A 17,513-nucleotide genomic window follows, 5' to 3' on the forward strand; every position below is an offset into this window, starting at 1 on the left:
TGCATGAGCCAAGATGTCCGACGACCCTTTACAATTTAAGAAACTGGCCACAATCTGGGGCAGAAAAATCATGGCATAAGACAGCCAAATTCCTGCAATCTGTGTGGGGCTTAGTGTAATGCGTAGTCCCAAATAGTGTGATATGACGTAGTATTGTTTTTGTTTTGTGTTGCTAGATAAAAGATCAGAATGTCGGCAAAATAAAGAATGGATTAGGAAAGATCTTTTGCGTTTTATTTTTATGATGGTTAGCTGCATAGTATAGCTACTTAATCAGCCTCTTAAATATAAGATGGACTCGATTCTGTTTTATATCCCAAATAATGATCCGTATTATTTTCTTACACAGCATGCATGCAAACACCTTGAATCAACTCCACCAGCATTTGAAACGGTATGGTCGTGTGCCTTTTGTCCTGCTTGATAAGCATAAGCAGAAGAACAAGCGTTATCAGCAACTTTGAGACATACAGCAGGTCCACTGGTCCTCCAAGATTCAGATGTAAATTAGTTTGTGCGCAGTCAAAAGAGACAACGGGCAGCCATTTCCTGCTAGCAATCTTAAGCGAGGTACTGTGGGATAGCGACTTGGCAAAAAGTAAGTACTTGTCAAGGGCTGTAGGGGCACTCATTTAAGCATTATTGTTATATACAGTATTTCAACTGGAAGAGCAGTTGTCACTGTCAAGAGTAATGGAAAAATAATTAGGGAAGTGGAAGAAGAAGGTTTTATAGCTAAATCAGAGGTTAATTTATGGTTGAAACACTATCCTAATCAAACATATTACAAAATCTTAACAAGCACTACGCAAATATAACAATTTCATACAATAATTCCCATTTTGAGGGTGTATTTTATCCAGAGGTGGAAAATTCAGGTTCAGAAAGTAAAAGTCCTCCCCAGTATTTTGTTCCAATCACCTGGATTTTTTAATTATGAGAATTCTTCAGCCAGGAGGTAGAACTAATTAGTGAAATCAGCTGGCTGATGGGTGGAAAAAAAACACTTGGCAGGACTTCCACTTTGTGACCCTGACTTTATGCCTCTGATTTTATGATGAGAAAGTGCAAAATTCTCCACAAAATCTTTAAAGCCAGTATTCTCTAAACTGTTTTAAAAAATTACAATATTCAGTCATATCTCTGAAAATATTTGCTCAATCTCAACAAACATGACCTCATTTTGTTGCTGATTCTGTACTTTAACATGGGTTGAAATAATGAAAGTCTAATTTTAAAACATGTATCCCAAAATATGTGTTTGATCACAAATTATGCTGAACTCAAAACAACAGATTGAGACAAAATCCAAATCACAGTTAACTATTTCAATGAGAAATATTTACTCTTTTTGCTTTGTTTCAGTTATTTTCTCTGTCCGCCAATTGCCAGCATTTACTGTTTTAAATCCCAACTGGATAGCCGCCATAGGAATTTGCGTGCCACCATTAGGGCCCTATGAGTAAGTTAGCCATGTCTTTTGCAGACTCTAAGCAAAGCCAAGTACTCCTGCAGCATCCTGAGCAACCCCAACCCCGGCGACTACGTCCTCATGGAGGAGGTTTCCAAGGAGACCACCAACAAGAAGGCGTCCACGGGCAAACCCCTCCAGCGCATCCTCTTCGACCACGAGTGCGTGTTCCAGGCCCAAACCAAGTGGAGAGGAGCGGGGAAGTTCATCCTCAAGCTGAAGGAGCAGGTTCAGGTGAGGGATTGGCTTCATCCCTAAACTGAAGGAGCAGGTTCAGGTTCAGGTTCTTATATCGAACACTGATATCTACCATGGAGGATGTCATGTTGGGCATGTATGTCTACTCATGCCTGCACACCATTTTATACTTGGATAGCATTGTGTGTAGAGATATGATTACTTTGGTTTTTGGTGATGAGGGTTTGAGTCGAAGAAGAACAGTGACACCAGAAGCCTTAGTGTGTTCTTGGGTAGGCTGCAGTTAGAGCTATAGTAAATTGACTGTTGTTTGTAAGTCACCACGCTGTAAGGAGGTAAAAGAACAGTGAGATGTGGCTGTGCGTTTTGGCGTGGTTCCCAGACGGCCCGCGAGGACAAGCGGAAGGGCATCTCCTTCGCCAGCGAGCTGAAGAAGCTGACGGGCCGCAGCCGCAGCGTTTCGGGCGGGGCGCAGCCCCCCGCGGAGAGCGCGCACAGTAAGGACGAGCGCGCCGCATGCAGCTTGCACTTGAGTGAAGCGTCTGAGTAGGGGCTCCGGAGTGTGTGCATGCAGTGCCCCCTCCCCCCGGAAGGTACGGCTCACGCTTCTTACATTCTGCACTCTGGGAGGGGGGAGGGAGGGGTGGCAGGGTGGGGATGGAGGGAGGGAGGGAGGGGTGGTGGTGACAGAACTGCCGTTGCATTGCATTAACATTGGTTACCATTTTAATCCTGTTTGAGAGCCTGTCTTCTGAAATGAAATGTAATTGTTTGATAGCCATGTAACAATTAACATCTGGCATAGAACTACTGAGCTCATGGGATGTTTATTATACCGGACCACAGATACTTATAATACTAATGGGTATACGGGCTATTGAAGTGCAGTTAATAGATGGATAAAAAGGGATATTCTCTGCACTTCATATCCCAGACCACTCAATGTTTATTGTTCCTGATTCAGATTTAGCCTTGTTGTAATGTGCTGCACTGCATTCTCCAGTTGAATATAAATTTTGTTGTGGTTTGATTAATTGATCTTTTGAGAAAAGAAACATGTTAAGTGGATTTTTATGTAATATTTATACACTTTTAAAATATTACAGCTCTTTGTGGTCTGTGTGTTTGTTTGTTTGTGCATGCAGGTGTGTTAGTATGTGTGTAATGACACTGTGCGTTCATGCTGTAGTGTCACTGCCCATCTGTAGGACGTTTTCCTAATGGACTCAAAGCCTGGATGGCAGAAGGCATGATGGAGGCAGAGAGACTCCTGGGCGGTGACCCCGCCCGACACGGTCCCCGCCCCTGCGGCCCCGCCTCGTCCCCCTGGTCTTTCCCCCTGCTGCGAAACTGGAAACTGCCAAAATGAGCCCCGGTTCCCAGATAACGCATGCTAAATGCCACCTGAGGAACAAGCTTATTTAGGATCGTCCTCCCCCCCCCCCCCATTGGCTCCAGTCTCCCGGCGGTGGGACAGGACGGACGGCGGCCGCTCCGGCCACCCCTGGTACGGTTTGGGGGCGTCTCGGTCAACGGGACCGCGGAACTGGCCGAGTCACTCGGAAAGACTCCGCTTGTTTGTGTCCCTCCCAGACGAGGAGCGTTCGTGCTAACGTGGGAAAGCCTGACCGCTCTCTCTGCTCAGGCCGGCTGAGCGTTTGCTTCAGTGGGTCAGGCTCACGCGGTGGAGTTCTTGTGGTTGGTCAGGAGGAAGCGCTCTGTCCATCTCCGCTCCCTCCAATCAGCAACGAGGACGTCGAGAAGGTGGTCAACAAGCTGGCTTGTTTGAATCCCCTTTGTTTGTGTTCGTGTTTTTAAGAGTACTGTACCAGATACATGTTTGTGTATTTCTTTGTTCATTCGTAACGTTTTTTGCACTTTGGCGTTTGGGTACTGAAAGGACAGTTCTGTTGCTCTGATTATTTCTTTGGTTTCATTCAAGCTACCAGTGTTAACAGCTTTTGCTCTAAATGTTTGTATTGATTTCCACAGAATAGATTTTTGCTCGGTTGTGGCGGTATGCATTGTGAAGCATTTATGAGAGGTGCACAGATTCATAACGGTACCAATCAATATTCACACTACTCTCTCCATAAGTTAATGCTGCTCATTTGGCGAGTAAATGATTTCATCGTGAAAAGTTAAGTTCGGTCTGTAATTTCCGTCTCCTCATCAGAATATAACGGCTTTTTATTTTTTCCCTCCATCTGCAACTGTGCTATGGGTTTGAGAGTTAGGGTTAGAGTTAGGGTTATTTTACCTGTACCAGCACAGGGAGTGTTATAGCCGAGTGTATCCATGTTCCCCTCTTTTTCACTAGCCCACAAGTCAGTGACTAATTCACACACTGCATGCCGCTTAGTGTACTACAGGACAGCTAGCTGACTGGAGGAGAGGCTTATCTCTCTCAGATTTTAACTTTAGGCCTCGAGATGTGAGTTGGCATTCGTAGAGCGGTAACTCAAGGAGCCTTGGCCGATTCAGACTACCCCAGAAGGGTGATGTCTGTAGTGTCCAGTGAGTACAGACTCGCGGTTATGGTTAGATAATAACAGCTCAGACCTAAGCTCTCCAGGCTAGTTCTGTCTAAACTATCGGGTTAGGTCTGACCTGAAGGAAAAGCCATTATGAGCATAGCCGTTTATTTTTTTAAATTTCCATTTATTTTTTATATATTTTTTTAATGATATATATTTTCAAGACGAGGACAGCTGAAAGCTTAACCCAACCCCCATTAGGGCTTTTCGTTCTTACTGAGACATCGTGGCATCCCCATCTTACTGATTTTATTACTGCCTTAAATAACCACTGAAAAGTCGCCAACAGAAAGAATGTGTGGCATGCAGTGGTACTATTTAGTTATTTTGTAGCCATAAGTTATTCGCTGAAGATTTAGAAGATTAATGAGATAAGTGAATTAAAGATTTGACTGCCTTTAGGATATTTATTTTAGTAGCCTGCTCATGATCTCTTAAGTGCATTTAATGGATGAAAGCTGCATGTATTATTTGATAGTCACTTTGCTTTTTCTTGATCTGATGACAGGAAATTGACCCATAAATAGCTTCAGCTGTTTTTATTTGTTGTTTTTGTGAAGTGCTATTTTAATTGCTTTCATTTGTGTTATTTTATAATCTTACCACACTCAGAACTCTGTTCTTTTCTTGTTCATGATGGCTGGAGGTTCTAGTCACAGAGGACAACAGGGTTTACGGGCGTATTTTTCCATCACTTGTTAGAATTTTGTTATTTGAATTAAGCTGTTATCTAGATAAGTGGTGGTGGTGTAAGTCGGTTGCTAATTTAACTCCAAGGCCTGAAAAACCCTGGCCCTAGTGGACCAGCACTTAAACATACTGTTACACACCTGACACTCCTGGGTCATTTTTAAAAAATTTTGTTTTGTTCATTTGTTCATGCATTGGCTTGTTTTTAAATGCATGATTATCTGCAATGCAGGTTAAGTTTTTATTTCCCCCACTTCGGCATCAGTTTTACTGCCATGCACTTGTGCCTAATTATTCTGGTACAAATCACTTGATTAAATGTTTTAGGGGCATTACATTGTTTATTAGGTTTAATTCCGTTTTGAAAAACAAAGTGTGGGTTCTAGTTTGGATTTTTAGCACACTGCAACAGTTCCTATGTCGAGGGTAGGGTAGTTTGCTCTCCTGATAGTTCTAAAAATTTGAATTTCCCACTGCAGGTCTGCTTTTTAAATGTTTATAGAGTTCAATTTCATAGAGTATATTTTTCAAACCTTCATGGCCCAAACTGTACCAGTTTGATCCTTTAAGCTGTTGTGTTTCTGTTTGTTGGTGGTTGACCTGTTTTCATTGTAATAAAACACGTACAGCTCACCTGTACATTTTACATTTACTGTTGAGCTCTGTCCTAAGTTGAAGGTTTTCTTCATGTATTTGGATGCCAATTTTAATTTATTCAATGTTGTAGCCCTGGCTGGCTAAGTATCCTATATAGTCAGATGTGTATATAGCTTTTTAAAATGTTTAGTATAACTGTAGAAAAACTATTTAAAATTAATGAATGTATTTAATTTATTTTTGGGATGAATCTTTTCAGCCCATTGCTTATCTTTTTTTTTTTTTTTTAACCGTGCACATGTATAAAATCCATGGTCAGCTTCATGAATGTCTTTATCACAGTAGTTTGTTGTTTTATTGGTGATATTATTGCTGACAGTTTTTTAATTTCCAAATTCTTCATTCTTGTTCACTTGTTTGATATATAGCCATTTTTTTTAAACTTAGATTTAGAGATGCCATACCGTTACTCTTTTGTAAATTAAATACATTCAAGTGTATTTGTTTTATTTTGCATACATGCAGCCCATTATGTACTAGGAGAGAAGAAAGTCCACCTGGTAACTTAAATCTCTTTAAGAGCCTTTACCACTTATTTCTTTATATTGACATGTTGAGTTCATGTGCTCATGTGACCGTCATTTGACTACTTTCTCTGTTGACTTGAAATATATGAATTTATTGTATCGCATTACTAAAATAAATAGATATCAGTACTTTCTCTCAGAATGCTCATTCAGTCAGCTGTTCCTCACAGAACGTAAAGTTATCAATGCATAAAGCATGTCTGGAATTATGGTTCATTTTATTTTTATTTTGGTTTGGGTGTTGGGGGCACATGACTCTGAACAGAGGGCTCTTATCAGAGCAGGTCAGATTGCAAGAAACTGGTTCTTTTAGCAAATAATCATGGGAGTAAATAAGCAAAACTGGGGCTTAGTGTTTATCACAGCGGTCATGCTGGTATGCAGTAATCGCGGTATCCAGTGTCGTAATCTTCCAGCACGGGATAACCCCTTCCCCCCTCGACTGTACTGTAGCGCTCTGAAGAAAAGCACTGCAGCTTGTTACCAAGGGGACGGAGAGCAGAGGCAGGGTTTGCGTATTGGGTTCAGTTCCTTTCCCCTCCCACCCCACAGAGAAGGTCAGTTTATGAATTTGGGTCACCCTTTTGTTGCAAGTAATAGCAATCACAATTTGGCACCCCAGTGGCGACCCCTACAGCTTCATAATGTTACTGAACAGATTCCTGTGGAGCTAAGGCAGTTTCATGACACTGGACCCTTGCCCAACAGAAATATCATAGTGCCATAGCCACACTAGAATCGAAAGCCCTGTTTTCTTTTTAGTGCAGCTAATATTCAGTATTTCCTGCTATGTTGATATCTGCAGGACATGGGAGCCATGAAAAAGTTCAAAACCATAGAACAAAAGGAAAACATTTCCTTTTAAAAGTGCATGACAGGAAACATATTTGAAAGCCTGTGCCTATGTTCACCTCCATTTTTACCAAGAAGAAAAGCTGTATATTGCTTCCATTTCTGAACCTAAGTACACAGGTACACACACCACACCTGTACCTGGTGGTCTCTGATACTGTGAAAACAAGAGAAACAGTTATAAAAGGAAAAAAGCCTACAAATGAAATCAGACAACAGACTGAGCACAAACAGGAATTTACTCACATGAGGGTTTTTAAAAAATTACATTTGGGTACATATTCCCTTGATTTTTAGATCTGGTTTCCTTTACGTGTGGTCCTGGCTTCGGTGTGCAGCGAAGTCCAACCCCGGAGCGGGAGTTTCTGTTCCGAGAATATCGTCTATCCGTTTCTTTAAATCGGTGTCCAGCAACGCGTGGCCTATTGTGAAATGATCCTGAAACACAGGAAGAGAACGGTGTTCAAAAAGAGGTTGAGTGAGAGAGTCACATTTCAGATAAGTGATCAAACAGATCGTTCTGTCCCAACAGGGGAAAAGATACCTTTTTCTTTGTGGCTGGTGCTGACACTGGTGGGTTGAATGTCATGTCCTCTGTGCTGTAATCTTCAAACAGCTCTACTGGTGACCTGCGGAGTTGAGAATTTAACATGCTGCACTTTATCACTGTATAAATCACACATCACACAGGTTTCTCATCAAGTATACTTAGCCCTGCTACATATGTAAAACAAAAAGGAATTCATCTTGAAAAAGGTATACAAAACAAAGGTGTTCCACTGACTTGTTACTTCTATTTAGGATCAGTCTTCATCCAGAAAAAATGTGTAGTATTGTGTGCTCAGTATTTGCAATACAAATCATTCAGAACATAAATCACTGCACCTCCTCTTTGTGAATGCAGTAGTGATTACCAGAAAGACAGGACTGTTTTCCTGCTAACCCTGCAGCTGGCAGCCAAAATAAAACGAGGGAACCTAACTGGAATATAAAATGTCCTCACAGGCCCAGCTGACAAAGTGCTCAGTATCCTTCAATTCCTTTTATCTCTGGTCAGCTCAGACAACAGGGTGTCTATTTTAGGGTGGTTATGCATGCGGCTTGCGTGCCCCCCCCCTCCCGCCCCCCCAGCACCGCAGCTGTCGCACTGAGACAGAGCGGGGTATCCCACGGCAACAGCATTCTGTTGGACGGGAGTCCCTTCAGCACACGTATAACCTCTATTACACCCTCCTTTCCACATCTTACGCATTAATCTTCTAAATGGGTGCCTTATTAGATTACTCCTGGGATCCATTCCATTTTACCACCTGAATTGGCACAGAAATATATGCCACTTTATACAAGGATTGTACTATAAAATGTATTTTTATAATGACATGAAATTTATTTAATTACTGTATTGCCAGTAGTTTCCAATAATTTCAATATAATCTGCTTGATGATTGACCATATACCCGGACAGTTTTAAAACAACATTTTCCACATTCTTACCCTAGTTTGAAACAAAAATATATCACAGTGCACATATAAATACTGCTCATCCTGAAATGTTGTCGGTTCCTATAAGCCCACCCCCTATGGTACCCCCTATGGCAGTGTAAAGCCGCGTTTCCACCGCAGGAACTATACCCCGGAACTAGGAACCTTTTGAGGAACTCAGTGCGTTTCCACCGCAGGAACTAGGGTCTAAATTTAGTTCTGGGGGCTTTGTTTTACCCCCCAAAACGTTCCTGCTCGGGGGGTAGTACTTTCCGAAAGTACAGGAACCTTTTGGGTGGAGCTTGCAGCGCTGAACATTTCTGATTGGTCGAGTACTCGTAGCATTTGTGTTGTATTTATTTTCCGCCATTACCCGCCATGTTTGAAAACATGCAGCGGCAAACCAATTTATTTTCATAATAACTTCAAATCAAACTTGTATGTTATGCGGCGCAGTAGCCTACTTTTGGTTATAGCCTGCCAACGTCTTGGAATTATAACGTGTGCTCTTCTGTTCTTTTCTTGCTTTAGTATTCGTTTTATAAAATGCTAAGCATTCGTGCTGGGACAGCATATTACGTAGGCTACCAAAACATTCAAACGGATTAATTCGGTTGCTGAATATTTTCTTCCGGATTTTCTTTGTTAGCCCGTTGTAATGGACTCAAAACGTTTGGTACAGTTATGTGAGGTATGCGGTAGTTCTGCATAATTAACATTGGTGATACAGTACAAGCAAACTGGAAATCACCTTCCGCACTTTTTATCCGGGTAAAATAACAGGTTAATTCTAGTAATCTTCCCTTTAGCTTTTTCAGACTGTCGTAATTTTACTCAATTTTACTGCCATTTTTCAATTCCACGAAAAGACCAGGAAGACTATTTATGGTGCATGGTTCGCATCTGGAGGGCACACTTCGCTGCTCGGCTAGCAGTAACTTCGAAGGAAAGCAAACGGTGGCTGTACCACTAATTTACATTTTCACGCAAGTCCGAGTTTTCGTTCTATTCTTGTCATTTTGCGATTAGCCTATATGGAATTGACGACGAGAAAGTAATAAAACAGCAAATTGTTTACAACGTGTGCATGTTTTCTGCTGTTAATGAATGTGTTTGAGAGGATATATGAAAATCAATAAATACAAAAGTAACCATATATAGTCATTATTGGTAACCCGTTGTATATAAGTGGAATAAACCCCTCCGGGCTGTCCCGGTTATTAGAAAATAATGTAGGCTACTTCGGTGGTAGTATGGGATTACAGAAGAAATCATATGACAGATGGACCGACGACAACGTCAGTGGGCTAATTTGCCTAATCTTCGCGGTACTTTAGACCCCGGTGGAAACGCAGACAACCATTGGCTGAAGGAACCTTTTAGTTCCTGGTAAAGTAGTTCCTGGGACTGAAAGTTCCGGGTAATTTTGGTGGAAACGCGGCTTAATTAAGAGCGTTGGTGTGCTGAATTTAGTCTCAGAGGAGCTGTGTGGTTCTACGGTGCTCCTCCCTCACCTCCTGCTGAGCTCTGTACTGAGAGCTCCAGACCCCTCACTGGGAGCTCCTGCCATCAGGTGAGCAGCAAACCTCCTCACCACCGGGTGGTAGTGTCTCTGTAACACACAACCACAGACGCCACGGCAGCGTTCAGCTTCACTAAACGCTCCCCAGGTACAGAAAGAAAAGCTCACATCCGAAACACATGGGAGAATGGACTCCGAACTACTGTTCATTAGTATTTACAATTGCTGTTAAAATATACTTCTGAAGAGGAGATCAGGGCATTAGACATATCCCAGACATGCTTCTGTTCACAGTGTGAGTATGCAGTGAATGGTGTGTGTGTGTGTGTGTGTGTGTGTGTGTGTGTGTATATGTGAGTGTGTGTCTGTGTATGTGTGGTCTAGCCCACCTTGATGGCGTGCAGCTCCCACAGTGCAGTGTTGTGAGGGTTGCAGTACTCAGGCTGGTCCAGCTCAGGCAGGTACACCCCACTGCCCTGCGCCTCGTTATCCAGCAGGATGTCACACTTAGGGAACGTCTGAAAAGAGACGTCTGTCTCAGTAGCGTAAAATGTGATGCCACACTTAGGGCACTCAATCTAAATAGAGATACTGCTCAAGTGTCAAAACATTCAAAAGAAGTAAAAAAGGATTTCAGACTATGATAAAGAGCCAAATAAACCATCACCAGACACACTTCAGACATATTTACATCACAAGACTTCACAGGAGCGCTCTATAATGCAGCATAGCTTTATAAAACACCACATAAAGCACCCAAGAGTAATAACTAAAGGCTAGTTGTAAATACCAGTTTCATTAGTATACCGAAACATCAGACAGAATTCAGAATTCTAAAACCCTTTAGTAGGACTGTGATGCAAATTTCCAATCAAGGTGGCAGTCAGCTTTACTTACATGCATCAGCATCCTATTGGCTGCCAGGATGCCCACGCTGGAGTTGGGCATCACGTGCAGACTGAGCGTGCTCAGTCGCTTTATGAAGGCCAGCGCCCTCTGCAGGGTGACCTGCTTCCTGCGCTTCAGCAGCATGACGTCCAGGCACTGCAGAACGATGGCGATGTCGTCGTTCGACGCCCCTGCAGGCAGACCGCACCGTAGACACCACAAATGACTCAACGGTCCCAATCAAGGTAGAGTATCACTTTTCAGTCAACTCACGCCAAAAATACAAAAATTTGCACATGCAGAAATTGGAATTCCCAGGAACAGCAAAAAATTTAAATGAAATAAAGCATTATAAAATAAAACATTTTAATTTACCAAGACAAGACACTATGGTTTGGTCACACAGGGTTTTAGACTGAACCCACTGTACTAGGTGTGTTACGAGACATTTATGATTAGTAGAGCCAGATGAATAGTTTTAATTTGAGCACAAAAAGACATACAATGTTTCTGTATGACAGCAGTAATATACTGGACAGTCATAACTACAGCAGGATAGTTTGTGCCAAAACAGGCAACTTTTCATCACCTGAATCGACAGAGAAAATGCAGAAAATAGCTTACCTGCGTGCAGGAGGAAGAGCGTTTTGTACAGGTGGGTGTAGAACTTTAAGGGGTCGATGTTAAGGACATCACCTGAATTCACACAGCAAAGAAGTCAGTTACACACAATCTCAAAAGAGGCTTCACAGAACAAAGAGAATGAAAGACCGTCTGTGACTGACCTTGACCGGAGAGGATAGTGAAGGATGTCTGAATGCAGTGGAGGCTCTCCCGGTAAGACAGGTCCTAAACAGAAGAAAAATAATCACTCTATCACACACACCCACATGAACTACAGCACTCCACTGTGGATAACTCCATTAAAAGGCTTTGTACCTTCTGTCAAGGCGACTAGTACATATTAAAGAGTCCAAACTGCATTTGGAGTAATTCTGAAAACTCAAGATTCACTCACCGCTGATTCAATTAGATTATGCAGCACCGTTAACAAATCGTCAAAGAACTCCAGATTTATGAGGTGGGCGAACCTTAAATGAAGAATAAATAGTATGTGTTAATACAGATTCAGAGACCAGGAAGTGAAGTGATGACACCCCAAAACTGGGCCCAGAGCCTCCTGCCAGCCCCCCACTCCCCCTTACTTTGCAAGGCCTTCTAAAACGCAGGGCAGAAGCACAGACTTCTGGGCTTTCTTCAGTATCCTGAAGTAAATCAGGAACACAATGTTCAGCGTCTCTGTGTGCTGCAGGAGAGACAGAAACACACTCGTTTGAAAATGATAAAATGCAAAAATATACACACCAGCATCAGTAGTGAGAGATGTATTAAAAGTATGCGGCTACTGTCAGGTGAACAGGTGAAAAGCCAGGAATACTAAATGGAAAAATGAAGCTGGAATAAAGGCATGATGAGATGTCCAACAGTTTCATTAACATCTAAAACGGAATGATTCTGAAGCCTATTGCCAGTAGAATCTGAAGCTAGTTCATTACAGTCCGTGTAACTGGCAGCTAATCGTCACTCACCAACTTCAGCTTCTTTTCTTTACTTTCTGAAGCCTCGGCCTCCAGGAGCTCCTTCTCAAGTTTCTCTTCTGCTTTCTTCCACTAATAGCAAGGAAGAGGAGATTAATTAATGTCCAATTTTGCATAGACAGTTATACACAGAGACAAACTGATACACACACACACACACACACACACACACACACACACACACACACACACCTTCCTCTGCATTCTCGATAGGTTCTTCCTCTTCTCCTTAAAGGTCATGAATTTCTTTTTGGGAGCGACAGCCTCTGCATCTTTCTTAACTTCCACTTCCTTTATCCTCAGGCACAGAAGGGTCTTCAGTACCTGTCATGCGGGGGAGACACCATGCATTCAATTTAAAAAACCCAGATGCCTGGAGAACGTCATGGTGCCATTGCATAACTGAACATACCACATGTCGTATTGTACACACAATGGCAAACAAAATTGGAAATCTGAACTGAAATATACATTTTTTCCTACTTCCAATTACAAAAAGAAGTTTCCTAAAGACATGCAAAGGGACAGCTACCTCTGGTCTGACATCATAATTCCGGCTCTTGACCAGCCCAGAAATGACTTTCACCAGTCCTAAGGAGGCGTGGCCCAGTTTGTCCTGCTTGAGCATCTTCCGCACAGCGTCACAAGACATTTCAGACACCTACCAGACAGAGGGACGACAATACAACAGATTTTTAATGACATTGTGCCAACTGTTTCACAATGCTGCCAAGCTATATGAAGGATGCCAACTAATATACTTGCAAATACATTCTAAATTCAGAGGGTTAGCTACAGAATTCTGTTAAATGTAAAAATTATACTGTGAAAAACAAGAAATAAAATTCTGGAAAACAGTTTCCAATGAAGCTTGCAACATATATTTTAGGTCATCGTGCTTATGTACAGCCTTCAAGTATTACACCTTGGTCTCAAACCTATGACCTGGTCAGACCCTCCAGTTTTGGACCCCAACTCCACACACTGTCTACACCATTTTGGCTGATCCCTTGCATTCCCCGTGAACATTTTGTGGGCGCACCTTCTTGGACGGGTCGTTCATGAGGGGCACCAGCATGACTATGATGTTGTTGTGAAAGTTGAAGTGGGTGAGAGCCACCAGCAGCTCACAGGTGCACCGGATAGCCACCTCGGCCAGGCCCTTATAGGACTGCAGTGAGACAGCCTCGCTCTTCTTCCTCTTCTTCTGCTTCCAGTCTGCAAATGACAGCGTGGTTTACTGGCATGTACGCGTTCAGCGCAAACTGAGCGTTCTAACTCAACGTTCAGCTCAAACGCGTTCACATCACTGCATACACCAGAAACAGACCACCAGAGGAAAATCTAACCGTTTATCAAGGCATTCAAAAACCCCAGACCAACTAGGGAACAAACAAAATAATAATTATCACTGCATTCAAAATTACTACCCAAAAGAGATAAAACCAACAGTTTACCAGTTCTCTCAAAATCACAGACCAGACAAGGAACAATATCACTATTTTGTGCTGTTCCTTATTTTGATGAAATGTAACACAATTGCACCATCTGAAAGAAGCTTAATTCTTAAACAGGCCTACACATCAGGCTCCAGCCTATTACCTTTTATGGTTTGCTCCAGGTTCTCCAGATAGAATTTGTACTGACTGACCAGGCCTTCTTCAAACTCTCGCAGCTGCTGAGTTTCTTTTTTCACCTGGAAGCAAGCAGGAAGAAATCCAACATGACTCAGAGGGTCAGAGGTGGTCATGGAAACGACTCAGCATTCCAAGGCTTTACCTTCGAAGGTTTACCTTGGTAGCCTTTTCTGCCTCCGTCAGTGGCCGGATTCTGTAGGCGGGGACGATGTCCTTGAAAACCTCCATCAGGGAGACCATGACCAGCTTCCTCACTGTCACCGCGACACAGGGGTCCGTTTCCATCAGCATGGACCGAAGCTCCTTCAGCTTTTTAATCTAAAACGCAGAAAGACCCAGAAAACCTTCACCACAGAGCAGGACCACTAACCTGATGTTATAAAACCAAAACAGCACGTTTCCCAGCACTCTTTAAGCGGCCAAAACAAGAGGCAGCCATATTGCTTCAATTTAAATAACAGCTATTTGAAAAAGATGTATTATATTTTTTGTCTTGAAACAAGGGCTAGACACTGTTGCCAGAACTAGGGGTGGGTAGTCTTACCATAGATATACAGTATGAACTTAAGAGTGAAGCACAGCATTTCTGTGCAATGAAACACTGATGTCTTTCTGTGCATTTCTTTAGATCTTATTGAATCAAACAAGAATTAAAATAAAGAATCCTTAAAAATAAGAACTGAGCAGACACACTCAACAGCTCTGACCTTGTGTAGTGACATCACTGCAGCCGAAGCTTCACTTTCAGTGAGACAGTTGTGAGAGACAGGAGCGCCGTCGAGCGCCGACTTACGTTGTTCGTGGGGTCGGACAGGATGGCTGAGCCCAAGCCAGCAATGCGCAGTTTCCTGTCCTCCAGCTTCTGCCTGCGCAGCTGCAGCTGCTGCTGGGGGCTCAGAGCTGACATGTCCGGCTCAAACACTGCAGACAGACACCATCAGCCGGGATTACATCACATAACACAGGGCTTGAGCCGTTCAACATGTATACCATCGGCATTGGGTTTGGGAACCTGATGATAAATCTAATGAATGTCTTGAAAAGCATCAGTTCAAAACCTGAAGATTATTCCAAAAGGGTGCTTTCTTTGCCCTGTGGGTTGTTTTTGAACTCCACACATACCAGAGTTTCAGGGAACAGAAACACTGACAAATGGTGGTTGCAAATTTACACAATTACCTTTCTGTGAACCATCGTCCTCTGCTGGCTCTTCCTCTTCCTCCTCTTCCTCTACCTTCTGCACAACTGAAAAATTAAAAAATGTGATAAGTATCCTAGAACAAACATGCATTTATTGTATTCTGAAATTAAATAAGGCACGCAAGCAAGCATCTCTCTCCCAGCTGAGTTGAGCACCTGGTTTCTCCATGGTCTGAGGGATGAGGCCGGTTTTGTCTTTGATTGGCAGGAGGTGAATAACTTCCTTCTCCTCCTGCTTCTGCATCTTCCGTGGCATCTTCTCATACGACTGCACGGCATTGTCCGACTTGCGCTTTTTGGCATGTACGGGCTCACTACACACATAAATTTAGAGAGGATCAACCATTAACTTTCACTGTTGGTGAAATGATGACTGGGAGGTGTTCCATCTGCAGTGTTTATTTACCAAGTATTGAGCACAGCCTTGTACAGCCTTTTCACAAAAAGCAATGTACATGGCAGGAATTACGGGACTCATTCAACAAATACAATCTGACCTCATCTACAAAAACACACGACAAGCAGTAGAACGGGAAATGTTAACGGAGTGTAGCACAGTGGGTAAGGAACTGGGCTTGTAACCGAAAGGTTGCAGGTTCGATTCCCGGGTAGGACACTGCCGTTGTACCCTTGAGCAAGGTACTTAACCAAAAATTGCTTCAGTATATATCCAGCTGTATAAATGGATACAATGTAAAAATGCTATGTAAAAGTTGTGTAAGTCGCTCTGGATAAGAGCGTCTGCTAAATGCCTGTAATGTAATACTATTAAATGGTCTTATTTGACTTAAGTACTTGGGGCTGAATCTCATACAGCTGCAGGTAACGCCCCCTTCCCCCACACTAGGATTTTTGAGTGGGATGACATAAAGAGGAACCAGTACCAGGAGGAGAGGTCTCTGGTGACGAAGGAGGCTTTCTGAGCCATAGCCTTCATCTGTTCCAGGTCATCTTCATCCATCATGTCCACTGGGAGGGACTCCTCAAACTCTTCCTCATCCTCTTCCTCCTCTGCATAGTATAGATGGATAGATCAGAATGGCACACAGGTTTGCAAAGAAAGTGATTTTTCACGAACGACTTGAGGCTAAAAGAGAGCGTATATATGCATAGAAACCTGGCTTTTTCTTGTATCGCTCCAGGGGCGCTGGTGTCCTGCTGGATGCATCTTTGAGAGCTTGCCGGACTTTCTTTTGTTCTTTCCGATACTTTTTGGCAGTGCTTTGCTGCTTGAACTGACGGTTCCTCGATTTGTTTTCAAGTTTTAAGTTGCTTGTTTTCAGCAGCTTACGAAAGCTTGGCGTTCTCTTCTTACTCCTCGGCTGTTAATGGAAAAAAGATGTTAGTTGGCATGTTGTTAATTACACCTATAACGTTAGTAAAAAGGCGAGTCCATATAGATGTAAACGTTTCTGGACGCTTATGTTTACAGTTCTTGCTCATTAAAATGTGTACCTTTTCGAGGAATATACGGTCTACAACATACGCAAGTAAAAAAAAAAAGATGTATAACGTTACACAGAAAACTGTTACATAAGAGGGACGAACAACCTAAAAGACAGTAGATACAGTTAGTTGCATGCTCATATTAGCCCTTTTAACTGAGCTCTGCAAGCCGGTTAACTACTCTGTCTGTCATCAGAATTTAAGTCAATGCTTGCTAAAACAATACTAGCTAGCTAAGTATTTAAAAAATCTTACGGAATCTCTATAATGATAAAATACAGGTACTAGCTCACGCTTGCTAATTTCAAATGTAAAGTACCTAATGCCTATGCATCTATTTGGTATCTCCTGTAGCTAATATTTCTTCCAAGATAGCTAACTTTAAGAAGCAAGCTGCTGACCGCAAGTTAAATAAAGAAAAGTCACTTGACGATCACTTACCGGTCCCATCTTTAATTAACTGCACTTCCTTAGTTAAATATTATTACGATCTATAATAATTCTTAAGTTCCATGAGTGACATACACCAAACTATCAAATCAATAGCATATTTCACCAGTTAGCTACTACTCAAACACGTGTGTTCCTGCGCATGGACGGAAGTGGCAGAAGCAGTCATGCGCTTGGCGTAGAATCGTTTCTGCTGTTTGGATGTCATGCTGAATTCTGAAACACTGCCTCGTAGTGGCTCGAGTGTCTCTTCACGGGGCCTCAGACAACAATCCACTGCAGCCGACTCATATATGCATATGCGATAACACCATAGTCCACTTTAATACATCGCATGTTGTCAGCCCCGCTTAAAATA

General features: G+C 42.5%; 2 protein-coding genes across 8 annotated transcripts in view; one reads left to right on the forward strand and one right to left on the reverse strand.

Annotated features, from left to right (window-relative positions):
• The window catches only part of plce1 (phospholipase C, epsilon 1), an 82,360-nt gene extending 76,151 nt beyond the window's left edge, over positions 1-6,209 (forward strand). For 4 of the 7 annotated variants that reach the window (XM_064319396.1, XM_064319386.1, XM_064319406.1 and 1 more), the window contains 4 exons: positions 350-394; positions 1,487-1,705; positions 2,052-2,166; positions 2,878-6,209. In XM_064319396.1, the coding sequence (XP_064175466.1) occupies positions 350-394; positions 1,487-1,705; positions 2,052-2,166; positions 2,878-3,038 (540 nt within the window). In that variant the 3' untranslated portion in view covers positions 3,039-6,209. The remainder of the gene's footprint in view (positions 1-349; positions 395-1,486; positions 1,706-2,051; positions 2,167-2,877) is intronic. The other 3 variants (XM_064319422.1, XM_064319433.1, XM_064319442.1) reach the window with 1 other exon arrangement.
• A 948-nt stretch (positions 6,210-7,157) lies between these two features.
• On the reverse strand, positions 7,158-17,323 carry noc3l (NOC3-like DNA replication regulator). Its single transcript, XM_064319533.1, has 21 exons — positions 17,147-17,323; positions 16,377-16,581; positions 16,144-16,270; positions 15,416-15,573; positions 15,239-15,304; positions 14,853-14,980; positions 14,216-14,377; positions 14,025-14,118; positions 13,465-13,640; positions 12,955-13,083; positions 12,615-12,746; positions 12,414-12,494; positions 12,030-12,130; positions 11,843-11,915; positions 11,610-11,673; positions 11,449-11,520; positions 10,834-11,015; positions 10,326-10,454; positions 9,929-10,026; positions 7,477-7,561; positions 7,158-7,370 (listed from the first exon to the last, which is right to left on the reverse strand). Exons 1-21 carry the CDS (start codon positions 17,153-17,155, stop codon positions 7,242-7,244), a joined length of 2,400 nt encoding a protein of 799 aa, XP_064175603.1. The 5' UTR covers positions 17,156-17,323; the 3' UTR covers positions 7,158-7,241.
• Positions 17,324-17,513: the final 190 nt, after the last annotated feature.

This window comes from Anguilla rostrata, chromosome 2 (genome assembly GCF_018555375.3).
Source record: "Anguilla rostrata isolate EN2019 chromosome 2, ASM1855537v3, whole genome shotgun sequence".
Taxonomy (NCBI): Eukaryota; Metazoa; Chordata; class Actinopteri; order Anguilliformes; family Anguillidae; genus Anguilla; species Anguilla rostrata.